This window comes from Oncorhynchus mykiss, chromosome 10 (assembly GCF_013265735.2).
Source record: "Oncorhynchus mykiss isolate Arlee chromosome 10, USDA_OmykA_1.1, whole genome shotgun sequence".
NCBI lineage: Eukaryota > Metazoa > Chordata > Actinopteri > Salmoniformes > Salmonidae > Oncorhynchus > Oncorhynchus mykiss.
The window spans coordinates 70,025,838-70,045,282 of NC_048574.1; the positions used below are offsets into that span (position 1 = coordinate 70,025,838).

The 19,445-nt window shown below is 47.3% G+C and overlaps 1 protein-coding gene across 6 annotated transcripts in view; it reads left to right on the forward strand.

Moving 5' to 3' along the window:
• The window catches only part of bnc2 (basonuclin 2), a 302,463-nt gene that overhangs the window by 236,071 nt on the left and 46,947 nt on the right, over positions 1-19,445 (forward strand). For all 6 annotated transcript variants that reach the window (XM_036933758.1, XM_036933756.1, XM_036933760.1 and 3 more), the window contains one exon: positions 932-1,167. In XM_036933758.1, coding sequence (XP_036789653.1) covers positions 932-1,167 — 236 coding nt within the window. The remainder of the gene's footprint in view (positions 1-931; positions 1,168-19,445) is intronic.

The following is a 19,445-nucleotide window of genomic DNA, read 5'->3' on the forward strand; positions in this document are numbered from 1 at the left end:
ATGTTTCCATAGTAACAGTGAAATGTGTCCATACTAACAGTGAAATGTTTCCATAGTAATAGTGAAATGTTTCCATAGTAACAGTGAAATGCTTCCATAGTAATAGTGAAATGTTTCCATAGTAATAGTGAAATGTTTCCATAGTAACAGTGAAATGCTTCCATAGTAACAGTGAAATGTTTCCATAGTAACAGTGAAATGTTTCCATAGTAACAGTGAAATGTGTCCATAGTAACAGTGAAATGCTTCCACACTAACAGTGAAATGCTTCCATAGTAATAGTGAAATGTTTCCATAGTAACAGTGAAATGTGTCCATAGTAACAGTGAAATGCTTCCACACTAACAGTGAAATGCTTCCATAGTAACAGTGAAATGCTTCCATAGTAACAGTGAAATGTTTCCATAGTAACAGTGAAATGTTTCCATAGTAACAGTGAAATGCTTCCATACTTACTTAATAAAGTGAGGTTGAAAAGGAGAGACACAGACAGAGGGAGATGGGGCACTTTGAGGGAGGGAGAGATGGAGAGAGAGACACTGTAGGTGCAAATAGAGATTGAAAGAGAGAGATGAAAAGAGGAGAGAGAGACAGAGACTACATAGAGAAAGGCAGTCAGTTACATTTGATCTCATAGATGTGTTGTTATCTCCCTGGTCTGTTACCTCCCAGAGAAGCCTTGAGACAGGGGGAACATGATAGTCATTACCTGGTGAGGTTGGCAGGGTGTGTCTGTGTTTAGGCACCTGCATGTGTATATATACCTGCAGAGTATATGCAAGAGGGTTTCAGGACGGGATTCAAAGTTAAACACATTTTCTTAACCAAAACGTCTGTTTTTCATTGACTAATGAACTATCATTGAATTAGTATGTCCTGTGTGTATATTTAAGCCTACCCATGTTGATGTGTCCTTGTCCCCTCATCCCAGCGCTGGACAAGCTGAGCACGCAGCACCTGTACCACCCCACCCAGGTGGAGATAGTTCAGTCCAACGTGGTGTTTGACATCAGCAGCCTGATGCTGTACGGGACCCAGGCGGTGCCGGTCAGACTGAAGATCCTGCTGGACCGTCTGTTCAGTGTTCTGAAGCAGGAGGAGGTGCTCCACATACTGCACGGCCTGGGCTGGACCCTGAGGGACTATGTCAGGGGTTACATACTGCAGGTAGGCTCTATTAGGAACACGTAATAGACATTCACAGTGTAATATTTAAACAAGAAGGCCCGAGGAGGTGTGGTATATGGCCGATATACCACGGCTAAGGGCTGTTCTTAGAGATATATATACCACCGCCCTTAGCCGTGGTATATTGGCCATATACCACAAACCCCGAGGTGCCTTATTACTATTATAAACTGGTTACCAACTTAATTAGAGCAGGAAAAATACATGTTTATACCCATGGTTTACGGTCTGATATACCATGGCTGTCAGCCAATCAGCATTCAGGGCTCGAACCACCCAGTTTATAATCAAATATATACACACTTACAAACTGATCACTGAATATGAATACACATGGATCACGTAACATATTTTAGATGTGAATATGCACTGTAATAATTTACACACACACTCCCAGATGTGAGTGTGTGTGATTCTCTTGGATGTTTAACAAGTCCACTTATTCAGACTCATTGCAGCCTCTATATATGTCACCAAGTGGGCCCGCAAATCACTCTCAACATCGCAGTACTTTTCCAACGGCTATCTATCAAAGAAACAGTAGCAACAATGGAACGTGTTTAAAAAGCTATCGCTCAATATTTCTCTAATTTTCCTCTTTGTTTCCAACAACTTCCGTCAACAGTGTCCCTCTACAACAACGAAAAACAGAATGAAAAATAGAATAGAAAAATGTCACGCCAGCAGACTATAAAACCACCATCGTACTTACCCCTCCCTCCCTCCCATATAATTGCAGTCAGACACATTTCTTAATCAAAGGTAGAGGTTTCGGTCTCTCAAAACCCAAACCAAAGTGTTCCTGAATGAATTAGTTAAGAACGAGGGAACATGTGTTTGTGGTTAGGGTGTTCGGTGGTGTGTGTGTTGTCCAAAGCCAATAGCAGCGTTGAGGCGGCGAGGCAGACAAGGTACCGTGGCTGGGGCTTGTGTTCCACAAAGGAGTGTGGGTAAGTGGAACAGCATGGCTGGAGAGAAAGGAGAGATGGAGGGAGGAGAGGGCAGTTTTGAGGCCTTGTATGTGGAAACAGCTTCTGTGAGTAAACTGCTCGCAGACTTGTCGAACACACAGACACACACACACAGAACAATACACACACACAATGGAGATACACACACAAACAAACAGATCCATACACTCTTACAGGCTTTAGGTTGAGTTGCTGGATTTATTAGACTCAATATACCCAGGAGATTTGATTTTGCGTTGTTTAAAAAATCCATCAAATCATTGTTTTATCTATCTAGTTGTATCTTTTTTCTTTTGATATAATTTAATTTTCAATTATTTTGCACTCTGACAAAAAAATAACATATTCGTCTTCCAATCCTCGTCCAACCCGTATAGCCTTAGACTGTGAGAAAGACCTCGCCATTGGCTGTCCAAACGTTCCAACTCAGTGTGGTTGGATCAGCTGGTTCTAATAGACTGTCTATCTAACTATCGTTGTTCAAACCGCCCAGACGTGTCACTAACCCCCCCTCCAGATCTCTTCAAAAAGGCCTTCAAAGGTTTCGCTCCGCAGCCCAAATTGTCAGTCACTTAAGGACAGTGAGCAGTCGTTGTAGCCTATTAGCCTGTAAGTAGCTATGAAATTCAATCATCTCCCAGCCTCAGGGCAGCCACGTTATGTCTGTGGTGCGTTTATTCTCTCTACCTCTCTCTCTCTTTCTCTCTCTCTTTCTCTCTCTCTCTCTCAGGGCAGCCACGTTATGTCTGTGGTGCGTTTATTCTCTCTACCTCTCTCTCTCTCTACCTCTCTCTCCGTCTGTCTCTCCGTCTGTCTGTCTCTCTCTCTCAGGGCAGCCACGTTATGTCTGTGGTGTGTTTATTCTCTCTACCTCTCTCTCTGTCTGTCTCTCTCTCGCCCTCTTAGGGCAGCCACATTATGTCTGTGGTGTGTTTATTCTCGCATCCTCTCTGTCTGTCTGTCTGTCTGTCTGTCTGTCTGTCTGTCTGTCTGTCTCTCTCTCTCCCTCTCTCTCTCTCTCTCGCCCTCTTAGGGCAGCCACATTATGTCTGTGGTGTGTTTATTCTCGCATCCTCTCTGTCTGTCTGTCTGTCTGTCTGTCTGTCTGTCTGTCTCTCTCTCTCCCTCTCTCTCTCTCAGGGCAGCCACGTTATGTCTGTGGTGTGTTTATTCTCTCTCTCTCTCTCTCTCTCTCTCTCTCTCTCTCTCTCTCTCTCTCTCTCTCTCTCAGGGCAGCCACGTCTGTGGTGGGTTTATTCTCTCTACAATGCTCCATGGTAGATCCAAGGGAGGAGAGTTATGGGAGATATTGATGGGATTTAAAAACATGTCTTCCTGTATTTAGCTAATGATGTAATAGAATGAAATACAATATGAACATGAAAGAGATGATCAGTGTGTGAACCCATTGAATTGAGAAGGACATTTGATGTTACATTTCATTCAGGGTTTTGATCATTTCAGTCAGTTGATTGATACAGACATGTCAATACTCAGAACCTTTTTCTGCCTTTATTGTCCTGTGAAGTAAATTACATGATCCTTGACATCTGATCATAGGATAGAAAACCCCTCCATGTTCTCTCTCTCTCTCTCTGGCTTTTCACTCAATCATCCTCCTTTCACTCCCACGACACTGAAGTCAACACCCAGATCATGATCTGTTGTGCGTGAGTGTGTGTGTGTGTGCGCGCGCGCGCGTGCGTTACACGTTACAATCCAACTAATAAATCCCCCCTTACCTCTCACACAACATCTCTCCTCCCTTACCTCTCACACAACATCTCTCCTCCCTTACCTCTCACATAACATCTCTTTCCCCCCTTACCTCTCACACAACATCTCTTTCCCCCCTTACCTCTCACACAACATCTCTTTCCCCCTTACCTCTCACACAACATCTCTCCTCCCTTACCTCTCACACAACATCTCTCCTCCCTTCCCTCTCACACAACATCTCTCCTCCCTTACCTCTCACACAACATCTCTCCTCCCTTACCTCTCACACAACATCTCTCCTCCCTTACCTCTCACACAACATCTCTCCTCCCTTACCTCTCACACAACATCTCTCCTCCCTTACCTCTCACACAACATCTCTCCTCCCTTCCCTCTCACACAACATCTCTCCTCCCTTACCTCTCACACAACATCTCTCCTCCCTTACCTCTCACACAACATCTCTCCTCCCTTCCCTCTCACACAACATCTCTCCTCCCTTCCCTCTCACACAACATCTCTCCTCCCTTACCTCTCACACAACATCTCTCCTCCCTTACCTCTCACACAACATCTCTCCTCCCTTACCTCTCACACAACATCTCTCCTCCCTTCCCTCTCACACAACATCTCTCCTCCCCACCCACACAGACAGGAACACACCCACACAGACAGGAACACACCCACCATGTATCAATTCACAGTCACACAGACAGGTACAAACACACCATTTCTCTCTGCTCGTCTGCCCGTGTCTTAGTTACAGTATGTTGTGTCAGCTCTCTCTCTCTCTCTCTCTCTCCTGTCTCTCTCTCTCTCTCTCCTGTCTCTCCCTCCCTCCCTCCCTCCCTCCCTCCCTCCCTTGTGTGTGTGTGGATCCAGTGCCAGTGGCACCGTGTAATGTCTGACTGCAGGGGATACAACATGTTGAAAGTCCCAGCCAGTCTTCTGAATATATGAATAATGTTCTCTCCATCCCTCCACTCTCCAGCGTTCACCTGTCTCCACGGTAACACCACTGTCACCCGTAATCACTGTCCGCCCCGCTCCCCGGCCGATTGGGCCCTGCCGCCTGTCACTCACACACACACAGGAACACACCCGCAGGCACAGAGACGACACACACAGTCCTTTGTCAGCACCCACACTGCTGTGATCTCAGGACCGTGAAGAGAGTGAGGTTTTTTTCTCCACTTTCTCTGTTATTTTCTCTCATTCTATCTCCCCTCTCTCTGTTCATCTGTTTGGGTTGGAATGCTGCAACATAAAGGTGAAGTCTTTGCCCTTAACTTAACACTGTGTTACCAGAAACCAGGTGTAGCTAACCTGTGTGTACTTTAGTGTTTGAGCATATGTGTGTGTGTCTGTCCCTACATACCTAGTTATGTGTGTGTGTTTCATAGTACGGGTGTGTGTGTGTCCATACAACTGTTTTGTAAAGCTCAGAGCAGGATTCGAGTGGTGCATCACGTAGGTTCATCTGGTTCTGCCTTCTCTCCTATGTGGACATTTAGGTTGTTTCCCAACGCCACGCACCTCTCCTTCCCAGCACACAGATTACTGAGCTGATACACCACGACATGCCTTCCAGACACCAAGATAATCAACCTCCTGTCACTTTATTTTGTAGAGTAAACATGACTGTTATCATGGTTATTGTAATGATTATCAACATCAGTACTATCATAATTATCATCATTGTTTTCCTCATCAGTAAGAATATTTGCGCGTTTGTCATAATTCGATTTTTCCCATCATTCAATTTCCTTCTTTTGTAATCCTACAATTATGATTCTATGAGATATGAATTAATTATCCCAGCAGGAAAGACAAATTCTACTCTCCATCTCAATGCATTATGCTAGGTCACGTACAGCATAAGAAGGGTAAATATATTGTTGAGGCGTGACTAAATATGCGTACACTTCGCAATTTACCATTGTAATAGACTGTTTAAGCAGGAGGAAATGAATCGATAGCATAAAAAGCTCAATAGGTCGTCAAGTGGTTGGAATTGTGATTTGCGAAGTGAGGGGAATTATAAATAACATCAATAACCATTAAAATGAATGATTGTTTTTTTCTTTCTCTCCCTCCCTCTACCTCTCCCTCCTTCTTCCTCTTCCTCTCCCTCCCTCTACCTCTCCCTCCTTCTTCCTCTTCCTCTCCCTCCCTCTTCCTCTCCCTCCCTCTACCTCTCCCTCCTTCTCCCTCTTCCTCTCCCTCCTTCTCTCTCTTCCTCTCCCTCCCTCTACCTCTCTCTCTCTCTCTCCTAAGGACCTTTGCATGATCTGATCTTCACATTACAGTTAGACACACATGCGCACACACACACACACACACACACACACACACACACACACACACACACACACACACACACACACACAATCAGCAATTATGAACCATTAGCAAACAGAATTATATATCGCTATAACCTCTACAGCTGATTCACTCTTAACAATAGCATAGTTAACAATGCACACACGTGAACACACACACACATTGCATCTATAGCAATAAGCTAATGAGGCCTAACGCACTGTACTTCTGCTCTCAGTAAACACATTCTTATAGCCACCGTAGGGACACAATCGCTCCCCGTGATCTCATTTTGAACTGTTTTAATTTCAAAAAGTGCTTTAATGACCTTCGCAGTGGTCCTCGCCACTCCACGGCTGTTGTGCAGTAAAATATTCCATTAGGAAATTGTACTGAAAAACCCAGCGGGATCATTACAGACCCAAACCCACACTTCTCTTGCTAGTGCTAGATTTTCAGAAAATAATAGAAACAAAATGGTTGTTTAGTGGAAACTGTCTGTATTGTCTTGCTGACCTTTTCATTTTCCTGTTGCTTTTATCGGGGGTTATTCTCACCATTACATGTCATCATCAGTATGGACGCCTGTTGTAGCACCATATGATAAGATCACATGTACCAGACGTGTACCAGATCACATCCCCTAGCCAGACAGGTACCAGATCCCATCCCCTAGCCAGACATGTACCAGATCACATCCCCTAGGCAGACGTGTACCAGATCCCATCCCCTAGGCAGACGTGTACCAGATCACATCCCCTAGCCAGACGTGTACCAGATCACATCCCCTAGGCAGACGTGTACCAGATCACATCCCCTAGCCAGACGTGTACCAGATCACATCCCCTAGCCAGACGTGTACCAGATCACATCCCCTAGCCAGACGTGTACCAGATCACATCCCCTAGCCAGACGTGTACCAGATCACATCCCCTAGACAGACGTGTACCAGATCACATCCCCTAGACAGACGTGTACCAGATCACATCCCCTAGCCAGACATGTACCAGATCACATCCCCTAGCCAGACGTGTACCAGATCACATCCCCTAGGCAGACGTGTACCAGATCACATCCCCTAGCTAGACATGTACCAGATCACATCCCCTAGCTAGACATGTACCAGATCACATCCCCTAGCCAGACATGTACCAGATCACATCCCCTAGCCAGACGTGTACCAGATCACATCCCCTAGCCAGACGTGTACCAGATCACATCCCCTAGCTAGACATGTACCAGATCACATCCCCTAGCCAGACGTGTACCAGATCACATCCCCTAGCCAGACGTGTACCAGATCACATCCCCTAGCTAGACATGTACCAGATCACATCCCCTAGCCAGACGTGTACCAGATCACATCCCCTAGCTAGACATGTACCAGATCACATCCCCTAGCCAGACGTGTACCAGATCACATCCCCTAGCCAGACGTGTACCAGATCACATCCCCTAGCTAGACATGTACCAGATCACATCCCCTAGCCAGACGTGTACCAGATCACATCCCCTAGCCAGACGTGTACCAGATCACATCCCCTAGCCAGACGTGTACCAGATCTCATCCCCTAGCCAGACATGTACCAGATCACATCCCCTAGCTAGACATGTACCAGATCACATCCCCTAGCTAGACATGTACCAGATCTCATCCCCTAGCCAGACATGTACCAGATCACATCCCCTAGCCAGACATGTACCAGATCACATCCCCTAGCCAGACGTGTACCAGATCACATCCCCTAGCCAGACGTGTACCAGATCACATCCCCTAGCCAGACATGTACCAGATCACATCCCCTAGCCAGACATGTACCAGATCACATCCCCTAGCCAGACATGTACCAGATCACATCCCCTAGCCAGACATGTACCAGATCACATCCCCTAGCCAGACGTGTACCAGATCACATCCCCTAGCCAGACATGTACCAGATCACATCCCCTAGCCAGACATGTACCAGATCACATCCCCTAGCTAGACATGTACCAGATCACATCCCCTAGCCAGACGTGTACCAGATCACATCCCCTAGCTAGACATGTACCAGATCACATCCCCTAGCCAGACGTGTACCAGATCACATCCCCTAGCCAGACGTGTACCAGATCACATCCCCTAGCTAGACATGTACCAGATCACATCCCCTAGCCAGACATGTACCAGATCACATCCCCTAGCCAGACATGTACCAGATCACATCCCCTAGGCAGACGTGTACCAGATCCCATCCCCTAGCCAGACGTGTACCAGATCACATCCCCTAGCCAGACATGTACCAGATCACATCCCCTAGACAGACGTGTACCAGATCACATCCCCTAGCCAGACATGTACCAGATCACATCCCCTAGCTAGACATGTACCAGATCACATCCCCTAGCCAGACATGTACCAGATCACATCCCCTAGCCAGACGTTTACCAGATCACATCCCCTAGCCAGACGTGTACCAGATCATGTTTCTCTCATTCATTCAATATACAATATGATAACATTCCATCACTACTGTGATGGCATTTGTCACAACAATCTCATTCTGCTTGTATCATCCAGTATTTATTTGGGTACATTTAGTCATCATGGTAATCCCTACTGAACATATTCATCGCAACATATAGATCTGTTTCCCTTATGAACATATGCGTGTGTTCCTCAGAGAGCTCCTCATGGCTACCTCAGTGTATCTGGCTGTGAGCTATGCTGGCTGTATAGTAGGTCTGTCTCCCCTGACAGCGCTGACTGATCATCACACCTCTGTTCTCCTCTCTTTTGTTCTGATCTCAACCCAAAGACTTATCAGCAAACATCCACATGAACCACACACACAACATACACGCACACAACACACACACACACGCTAGGCTTTTGAGGACAACTCCTCTCAACTCCTCTCCTCAGAATACTGTGATTAACTCGGCTCCCCCCACACCCTGACTACATACATGCCAAACCTCCCATACCCCCCCCCATCCAAGCCCAATCCAAAGCAATGTGTGAAAAATCGAGACAGGTCTCACGACTGCCAGTCGTCGGGGGCCCTATCTCCCTTTCTATCTCTCTCTCCCTCTCTCTCTCTCTTTCCTCTCCCTGTCCCCCCTTTGCCAGGTCCTTGGCTCAACCCCTCAGTCTCTCCATCCATCTCTCCCTCGTATGGTTCCAGAGCCAGAGCAGGCCCTGTTAGTTGGCCCGCACCCCCCAGCACCAATGGAGACCAGATGCCTTTGGTTCTCTCTCCGCCTGTCACCGCTCCGCTCCGTCCCGACAGATGGAATTCCTATCAGTCTGGCCCTCTCTCTCTCTCTCTCTCTCTATCTATCTCTCTCGCTCTCTCTCTCCCTCTCTCTCTATATATATATCTCTCTCTCTCTCTCTGTCTCTGTCTCTGTCTCTGTCTCTCTGTCTCTGTCTCTCTCTCCCTCTCTCTCTCTATATATATATCTATATATCTCTCTCTGTCTCTGTCTCTGTCTCTCTCTCTCGATGTATCTCTCTCGCTCTCTCTCGCTATATATATATATCTCTCTATCTCTCTCTCTCTATCTCTCTCGCTCTCTCTCTCTCGATGTTCCTTTGCCTATTAAGAGAGAGAAATATTGAGAAAGAGAGAGAGAGAGAGAGAGAGAGAGGAAAAGAGAAGGGAGAGAGAGAAGGCCTAGTCAGCCAGCCAACATGTGGGCCCAAGCCCAGGTTTTTCCTGAGCGACATTCTCTGTAATGTTCTGTCCTTGTAGAACATTGGGCTTCCTCCCCCTTTTATGAGATGCGGTTTTCCTGACTCCACCGCGCTTCCAGGAGACCCAGATGGAACCGCTAACACACACACAAACACACACACCTCCAATACGCTCCCAAACACTCCTCCCTCGTCCTCCTTCTATATTTTCCTCGCTCCATCTCTCAGGGACACAGGGGTAAGGGGAGGGGAGGTACAATGAGGCCGTTTTATTCAAATACCTGACATCTGGGCGCAGCAAAGGAATTTGTTAGAGGGGTAAAACCCGTGGCGCAAAGCAGGGGCCAGACTACCCAATATGCTACTTCCTGATTTATTTAATGAAGGATGTCCTCTGGCTAAACCAGCTGATGCGATTAACAAGGAGGAGAGAGAGAGGAATGAACAGGGAGCCAGGGCCAGCCACCACACGCAGACCAAACACACACAATAACAAATACAGACTCATAAACACACCCTCACTGGCTACCAAACGCACTCAAACACACCGATTTTCATGAAGGGGACTATTTTGTTGTTATTATAATGTAATTACATGTATGGAAGTGGTTCTTACATGGGTGAAGTCGTAATTGTATAGTATCCCCTAGAACCAGTACATGTGTCAGATAACCAGTACATGTGTCAGGTAACCAGTACGTGTGTCAGATAACCAGTACGTGTGTCAGATAACCAGTACGTGTGTCAGATAACCAGTACATGTGTCAGATACCCAGTACATGTCTCAGGTAACCAGTACGTGTGTCAGATACCCAGTACGTGTGTCAGATAACCAGTACGTGTGTCAGATACTCAGAGCGTGTGTCAGATACTCAGTACGTGTGTCAGATAACCAGTACGTGTGTCAGGTAACCAGTACGTGTGTCAGACACTCAGTACGTGTGTCAGATACTCAGTACGTGTGTCAGATAACCAGTACGTGTGTCAGGTAACCAGTACGTGTGTCAGGTAACCAGTACATGTGTCAGATAACCAGTACGTGTGTCAGATACTCAGTGCGTGTGTCAGATACTCAGTACGTGTGTCAGATACTCAGTACGTGTGTCAGATAACCAGTACGTGTGTCAGGTAACCAGTACGTGTGTCAGGTAACCAGTACGTGTGTCAGATAACCAGTACGTGTGTCAGACACTCAGTACATGTACTGGTTGTTCCTGCAGGGTCTGGCTGAGGCTCCCAACTGTGATAGAACAGGAATGTTTTTCTAATTTGAGTCAGATTTCATATTTGACTTGTTTTTTCCCTCCCCCTCTCCTTCTCTCTGTCTCTCACTCTGTCAACTGGAAGGTCATCCTATCTTCCATCCCTCCATCCCTTGCCTGAGAAACTTCCATTTTAGGTAGTCACGCTGCATGCAATTTTTCAGGACGTGATCTTCTTAACCCACCTCTCCTCTCCTCCTCCTCCTCTCTCCCCCTCCTCCCTCCTCCTCCTCCCTCCTCCTCCTCCTCCCTCCTCCTCCCTCCTCCTCCTCCTCCTCCCATCACCTCCCATCGTCTTGTAACCTGTTTTCTGTTATCTCTGGCCTGATGTCTCGGTCGGAGAGCGAGATGGACGGGGCGAAGTGATTCCTAAGGTGGAGGAATTTCTTCTCCGTCATATGGTTATGATTTTCAGGAGGGGGGTGGGGGACGTCAGGCTAGATTTGAGTTTTAAGGCTTAGGGTTGGCTCAGAGTGAGGAGTTGTTCAGCTCCAGGCAACATCAAAGGGGCCGGTGCACTGAATCAAGGTGATTTCTACACACACAATATGTGTCCCCGCCAGCTGCCCCAGTGCCCATGGTCTTATGGTTTCATTCCTTTTCGCTTTCACACGCTCCTCAGACAGGGTCAGAGATAGAAGGATGTGACTTGAGGCTGGAGGACTCGTGTGATGGAGGAGACCTCATTAGTACTAGACACCGTACTCTCCATAGATACTGTATGTGCTGTTAGCAGAAGCTCTTCACACCTGAACAAAGTTCGATATGACACACCGACCCTGTTCGTTGTATCACTGTAATTCCAGACCAATTCCTTCCCCTTATAACCTATATAATACGGATGAATATTGATCCAGAATGTATCCAGAATGTATACTGTTGTATGTAAGTGTGAGAATTCTCCCTGTCACTTTTCCCAGAGCACCTCAGAGCGGACTACAGTAAAGTAGGTAGGTCTTTACATCAAGGGCCTAACATCAGTGCAGCACATGCCAATCCATAGTCCCACTCTCCAATCCCAGAACCAAGCTTCAAATGGATTCAAGCTGGAAGGGAGGGGGGGGGGGGGGGGGTTATGCGCAGGTTACATCGTATGAAGGAATTTGGGAAGTAATTCCCCTTATATTGGATTTGGACCAGATTCTGACTCTCTGCCACAATGGAGCTTCAGCACGGCCCCATAGCCTGGGAGACAGAAACTAATCGTGATAAATTATGTGAAACCATTTAGATGTTATTCAGCGTTATCTAATAACACCTTGGCTATGACGTGACATCAGGTGGAAGTTGAGTTAAAAAGTTGCACCTCATAGTAAAAAGAGAGAAGTTTCTTTGAGGGCTTACAAGTGAAATGATCTATGTTTTTAGCAGTTAGATGCTGTGATCTTCTCAGCCCTCTGTGTGTGTGTGAGAGTGTGTGTGTATCCGCGTGTATTCGCATGTGTGTGTGTGTGTGTGTGTGTGTGTTTGTGAGAGTGTGTGTGTATCTGTGTGTATTCGCATGTGTGTGTGTGTGTGTGTGTGTGTGTGTGTGTGTGTGTGTGTGTGTATACATGTCAAAGCGTTGGACAGTAAAATCTGGGCCATTGTAAACATCTGCTACATCCCTTGTAAAGCAAACAGATGGAATCTTTTGAGTTATCTTGATTTCTTATAATGACAGGTATAATCAGATCACACTGCTGGTTTCACGAGCACCACTGATCATTGGTGTGTGTGGTGTGTGTGGTGTGTGCCTTCATTAGCCTGCCCAGGGGCCTGAGGTGAGCCCAACGCAGGCCTGCCATTGATCCTGTTAGCAGCAGAGGGCTGGGAGCACATTCAGGTCACGGCTGTAGTGCCGCTCTGCTCCTCTCCTCCGCTTTGATGCAGCTAGATTCTCTTCACATCACGCCCCCTGACACACAGCTCTCCTCTCTCTCCATCACTCTCTTTCTGTGTTCATGTCCTCCTTTTATTTCTCTCATTCTGTCCTCTTTCTGTCTGTCCCTTGTTAGCCGTCCCCTCGTTATGCTGTTTCACTCTGTCTTTTATCTTTCGCTGTTCTCTCCTTCCGTCTTCTCTCGTTCACTCCATCTTGCTCTCTGGTCCTCTCCTCTTCGACCACTTCTTTCTGTCCGCTGTCCTCTCTCTTTCATCTCTCTCTGCCCTCCTTTTCTCTCAACCCTGATTACCTCCTGCAGCCCCCTCCCTCCCTCAATCCCCCCTTCCTTCCCTCCCTCTCTCTCTCCAGCTGAGGAAGGATTGCTGAGGTTATCTGTGTGTGTACTCTGGCGTTCGCTGCAATGAAGTGCAGTTCTGTGTTGTTCTATTTAGCTTTCTGTGTTGTTGTTTTAACTCCGCCTCCCTGGATCCCCCCATGTACAGCACAGGGACACAGAGAGTTACTCTCTCTCTCTCTTTTTCACTCCTTCATCTTTGTCCTCTCCCTCCCTCTCTTTTTCTCTCTTTCTCCCTCTGTCTCTCGCTTCTTCACTTTCCTTCTCCCTCCCCAACAGTCCCTCTGGCTTAGTCTCTAGTCTGCTCCATGAATGTTTAGTATCTCATGGTGTTTTACTAGAGGTCACACTCCCATACTCTAGGACACACACACTCTATGTGGGCAAACAGACCTGCATTCAGTGGGAAGCTCCCTCTATTTCTCTCTCTTCTGTTTCTATTTCCTCTGTCTCTCCTTTCATCCCTCCAGCCCAGCAATACCGTCCTAATTGGATAATGATGGCCTGCCTCACCACAGAGGACGAACAACAAGCCAGTCAATTGAAAACCGATAACACAAACATTTATTTGAAGGGATGATCTCTCGACACTTAGTTTCATATATTTTATGTAATCATCTACAGCAGGGGTGTTCAACTCTGACCCTACGAGGTCCGGAGCCTGCTGCTTTTCTGTTCTACCTGGTGTCCCTGGTCTAAATCAGTCCCTGATCAGAGGGGAACAATGACAAAAAGCAGTGGAACTGGCTTCCAGTTCCAGAGCATCCAGTAGCCTAGCAGTTAGAGCGCTGGGCCAGTAACTGAAATTTAGCCTACGAGGAAAACACTGCCGATGTGCCCTTGAGCAAGGCACTTAACTCTAATTTGCTCCAGGGGCGTTGTACTACTATGGCTGACCCTGTAAAACAACACATTTAACCGTACCTATCCGGTGTATGTGATAATACTTTTGTTTTAAACATCATAATATAATATATATATTATTTTTTAGTACAGTGACAGCCAATGGATGCCTAAAATCACAGAGCAGGGTTTTAGTAAGGGCCTCATTACTGTAAACCTCCTCATGGGACCAGGCATGTAATGGGCATGAATTTCATCATCCTCATCGACTAATCTCCCCCACATTTACATGCATGGTGGTCACATTCATATTAGCAGAACGCTATATCAACCTAGCGGGATCCCAAAGTATATTAGTACTGTATACATGGTCAAATGTAAACCCATTCATACTCTATGGTGGATAGATAGAGTGTTGAACTGGGGCATACATGCGTTGGGAGGGCTAATGTGGCCCGGGGAGCGGCGTGAGGATGGGGAAATGATGTATTTAACATACATGGTAGATGGTCAGGTCTCCTAGCCCCCCCCAGGGGACCCAAGCGGTGGGTTTGATCAAGCTGAGCAGAGCCTACCTCTCTCCAACTCCCAGTGCTACCCCCTCCACCCCCTGAGCCCATCCCCCTTGCCCAAATCCCCTAAGACAGGGCCAACTTCAAAGCCACGCAGACAATCCTACAGCTTTATCCAAGATGCTGGTTGGATTCGCGCTGCTCTGTGTATTCCCACCTCTCTCTGCACTTTCTACACACACTCTCTCTCGCTGTCTCTCTCACTCTCACACTCTCTCTATTTCGCTCCCTCTCTCCCTCTCTCTCTGTCTCTCTTGCTCTCACACTCTCTCTATTTCGCTCCCTCTTCTCTCCCTCTCTCTCTGTCTCTCTCCATCCATAGCTGAGTGAGGGGTCCACCAGCCTACCCATGATCCTCCTCTGGCTCCCTCTGAGTACCACTAGGCAGTGATAATGACATAGAAAAGGAATATTCCTCCAGTATTAACGACATGTGCGATACACAACACCTTCATCCCCTTAATGGGATCCCTCGCTCCTACATTCGCCTTTCCCTTTTTTCTTCCTGTTGTGTCAGGGCCTGGGGGAATTCCCCTCAAAAGGGCCTAGTAGCGAGCATGGGCGCCCCGGTGCGGCTGCTACTCTCCCCCAGCGAGAAGCCCTCTCCAGCAGCCGCGTGTCTAATTGAGGCTGGGGATCCGCCGTCCTGCTGGAGGTTTTTCAAAGACGGACCATGTTATAATTACCACCTCCCTTCTTCTTCTTCCTTTCTCTCTCCGTTCCCTCCATCCATTTCTCTCCCCATCTCCTTCATAAGTTATAATATCCTGTGTGCGTTGCGTCGGAAGGGGAAATGGCCAGGGGATCAGAAGTGTCTATTGTAGTACCTTCCGTTCCTTCTGCTTTGTTGTTGTGGAGGGAAATTGAATTTTACTTCAAGGTCAGCGACACGGATGGCAAAGGTGTGAGAGCGTTGACGTTGTGATGCTGATCTCCTGAGAACATTGTCTCCTATTGATCTGTCAACAGTAGAGGAAAGGAGGAGGCAGACTGTCACTGCTGCTCTCACACAGGGACGGCCCTTTGCAGGTGGGGTTAAGGAGCTGTAAGGGGTCATCGTTAGTGTCCTAGAGGATCTTAGGGCACCTCCTTTCTCTACTGCACTAAGCAATTGACGGCCAGACATGTAGAATGAATATGGTTCCTGCATTCTACAATCAAAGGGGCCAGAGTCCCTCCCCAATACAGGGTACGTCTAGGGTACAGCTCCCTGAACAGTGCTGCAAAGGTTGTCCAGTCCTAAAATAGCACTGGGTTCCCAGATAGCACTAGAAAGTATGTGTAGTATTCCAGAATAGCTCCAGTGAGGCCCTAGTTTAGTTAACACTATCGCCTCACACACAAACTAGTGAATCACACACATGCTGCTGCACACACACAATCTCTCTCTCTCTCTGTCTCTCTCTCTCGTCTCTCTCTCTCCGTCTCTCTCTCTCCCCGTCTCTCTCTCTCCGTCTCTCTCTCTCTCTCTCTCTCCCCGTCTCTCTCTCTCATCTCTCTCTCTCTCTCTCTCTCTCAGTGTGAGTGTGTGTGTCACTTCCCGTGTGAATGGAAGCGTTTAGACACTTCACTGTGTCCTGACGTGAGCTGTAGCAGCCTCTACTCATAAAGTAGCAGGGAGGGAATGAGCTAGACAGGCTGGAGGGGAGTGGGACACATGGTGCATACAGGACCTCACACACACACCACACACTCACACTGTTGCTTGCATACACACAAGTTTATGGACTCACATCTGCATACACAAACAGGCTGCAAAGTGCATGCATCACATGCTCACACAGATTTTTTGCACACACACACACACACACACATACTGTTTCTCACACACTTCATAATTATAGTCGGACACATCTCTCACACACACCGGTATGACTGCGGTCCCGACTGCGTTGCCTCTCTCACCCTCTCGTCTTTCGCTGACTCCCAGCTGTGTTAGACTTATCCGCAGCGCCCCAGGAGGCTGTGATGTCATTGGCACGGGACGCGGTCCTAGACCACCATGTTCTCTTCTCTCATTGGTCAGACGATCCCCGGGTGAGCCAAACGTCCTCGCTCAGAAAACGCTAGACTGTATTAAAGCCACAGAATATGAATGAAGTAAGGAATAACAGAGGAAACGGGCGTTGGGGTTTTTGTGTGAAATGTGCTTGAGTCTTCACAATCCTTACCTGTGTGCTTGGCTTTCTTTCTCCCCCTCCTTTGCTCTCCCTTTTTCTCTCACTCTCTATCTAAACAGACTACACAACACCTTTGTAGCTTTCAGGCATATTGTCTTCACCTCTCTCTCCCCCTCTTTTTCTCTCTCTCCCCTCTCTCTATCTCTCTCTCTCTTTCTCGCTTTCCCTCTCACTCTCCTCTCTCGTTATCCTTGTCTCTGTGGCGTGTTGTGCACGACTGGCTTTATTAAGCGGGATGACCTGTCATGCAGGTGTGAGGCGAGGGTAAGGGTGAGGTGAGGGAGGGGAGTTGCTCTCTCCGGTCAGGAGACACACCGCCAATTGGTCTAGCTTCACTTCACCTCCGACAGGAGTAGAGGGGATGGAGGAGAGGGGGGGGGGGGGGGTGTCTTGGTTTAGGCCCTGCAGCCTGAGAGGGAAAGTAAGAGCCTTCCTCCTCACTCCTCAGCCCTGTAACAAGCAGAGAGAGGGAAAGAGAGAGAGAGACAGGAGGAGAAAGAGGTGAAGACATGGGGAGGGAAAGGACCTGTAGTGAGGAAATAAAGAGAGAGGAATTGTAGTGAGGAAAGAGAGAGAGAGGAACTGTAGTGAGGAAAGAGAGAGAGAGAGACAGGAACTGTAGTGAGGAGAGAGAGAGAGGAACTGTAGTGAGGAAAGAGAGAGACAGGAACTGTAGTGAGGAAAGAGAGAGACAGGAACTGTAGTGAGGAAATAAAGAGAGAGGAACTGTAGTGAGGAAAGAGAGAGAGGAACTGTAGTGAGGAAAGAGAGAGACAGGAACTGTAGTGAGGAAAGAGAGAGACAGGAACTGTAGTGAGGAAAGAGAGAGACAGGAACTGTAGTGAGGAAATAAAGAGAGAGGAACTGTAGTGAGGAAATAAAGAGAGAGGAACTGTAGTGAGGAAAGAGAGAGAGGAACTGTAGTGAGGAAATAAAGAGAGAGGAACTGTAGTGAGGAAAGAGAGAGAGGAACTGTAGTGAGGAAAGAGAGAGAGGAACTGTAGTGAGGAAATAAAGAGAGAGGAACTGTAGTGAGGAAAGAAAGAGGAACTGTAGTGAGGAGAGAGAGAGAGAGGAACTGTAGTGAGGAAAGAGAGAGACGGGAACTGTAGTGAGGAAAGAGAGAGAGGAACTGTAGTGAGGAAATAAAGAGAGAGGAACTGTAGTGAGGAAAGAGAGAGAGGAACTGTAGTGAGGAAATAAAGAGAGAGGAACTGTAGTGAGGAAAGAAAGAGGAACTGTAGTGAGGAGAGAGAGAGAGGAACTGTAGTGAGGAGAGAGAGAGAGGAACTGTAGTGAGGAAAGAGAGAGAGGAACTGTAGTGAGGAAAGAGAGAGACAGGAACTGTAGTGAGGAAAGAGAGAGAGACAGGAACTGTAGTGAGGAAAGAGAGAGACAGGAACTGTAGTGAGGAAAGAGAGAGAGACAGGAACTGTAGTGAGGAAAGAGAGAGAGGAACTGTAGTGAGGAAAGAGAGAGAGGAACTGTAGTGAGGAAAGCGAGAGAGGAACTGTAGTGAGGAAAGAGAGAGATGGGAACTGTAGTGAGGAGAGAGAGAGAGAGAGAGAGAGAGAGAGAGAGAGAGAGAGAGAGAGAGAGAGAGAGAGAGAGAGAGAGAGAGAGAGAGAGAGAGAGAGAGAGAGAGAGGGAGAGAGAGAGAGAGAGAGAGAGAGAGAGAGAGAGAGAGAGAGAGAGAGAGAGGGGGGAACGGTAGTGAGGAAAGAGAGAGATGGGAACTGTAGTGAGGAAAGAGAGAGACAGGAACTGTAGTGAGGAAAGAGAGAGAGGAACTGTAGTGAGGAAAGAGAGAGACAGGAACTGTAGTGAGGAAAGAGAGAGAGGAACTGTAGTGAGGAAAGAGAGAGACAGGAACTGTAGTGAGGAAAGAGAGAGAGGAACTGTAGTGAGGAAAGAGAGAGACAGGAACTGTAGTGAGGAGAGAGAGAGAGGAACTGTAGTGAGGAAAGAGAGAGACAGGAACTGTAGTGAGGAAAGAGAGAGACAGGAACTGTAGTGAGGAAAGAGAGAGGAACTGTAGTGAGGAGAGAGAGAGACAGGAACTGTAGTGAGGAAAGAGAGAGACAGGAACTGTAGTGAGGAAAGAGAGAGACAGGAACTGTAGTGAGGAAAGAGAGAGAGGAACTGTAGTGAGGAAAGAGAGAGGAACTGTAGTGAGGAGAGATAGAGAGTAACTGTAGTGAGGAAAGAGAGAGACAGGAACTGTAGTGAGGAAAGAGAGAGACAGGAACTGTAGTGAGGAAAGAGAGAGACAGGAACTGTAGTGAGGAAAGAGAGAGACAGGAACTGTAGTGAGGAAAGAGAGACAGGAACTGTAGTGAGGAAAGAGAGAGACAGGAACTGTAGTGAGGAAAGAGAGAGACAGGAACTGTAGTGAGGAAAGAGAGAGACAGGAACTGTAGTGAGGAAAGAGAGAGACAGGAACTGTAGTGAGGAAAGAGAGAGACAGGAACTGTAGTGAGGAAAGAGAGA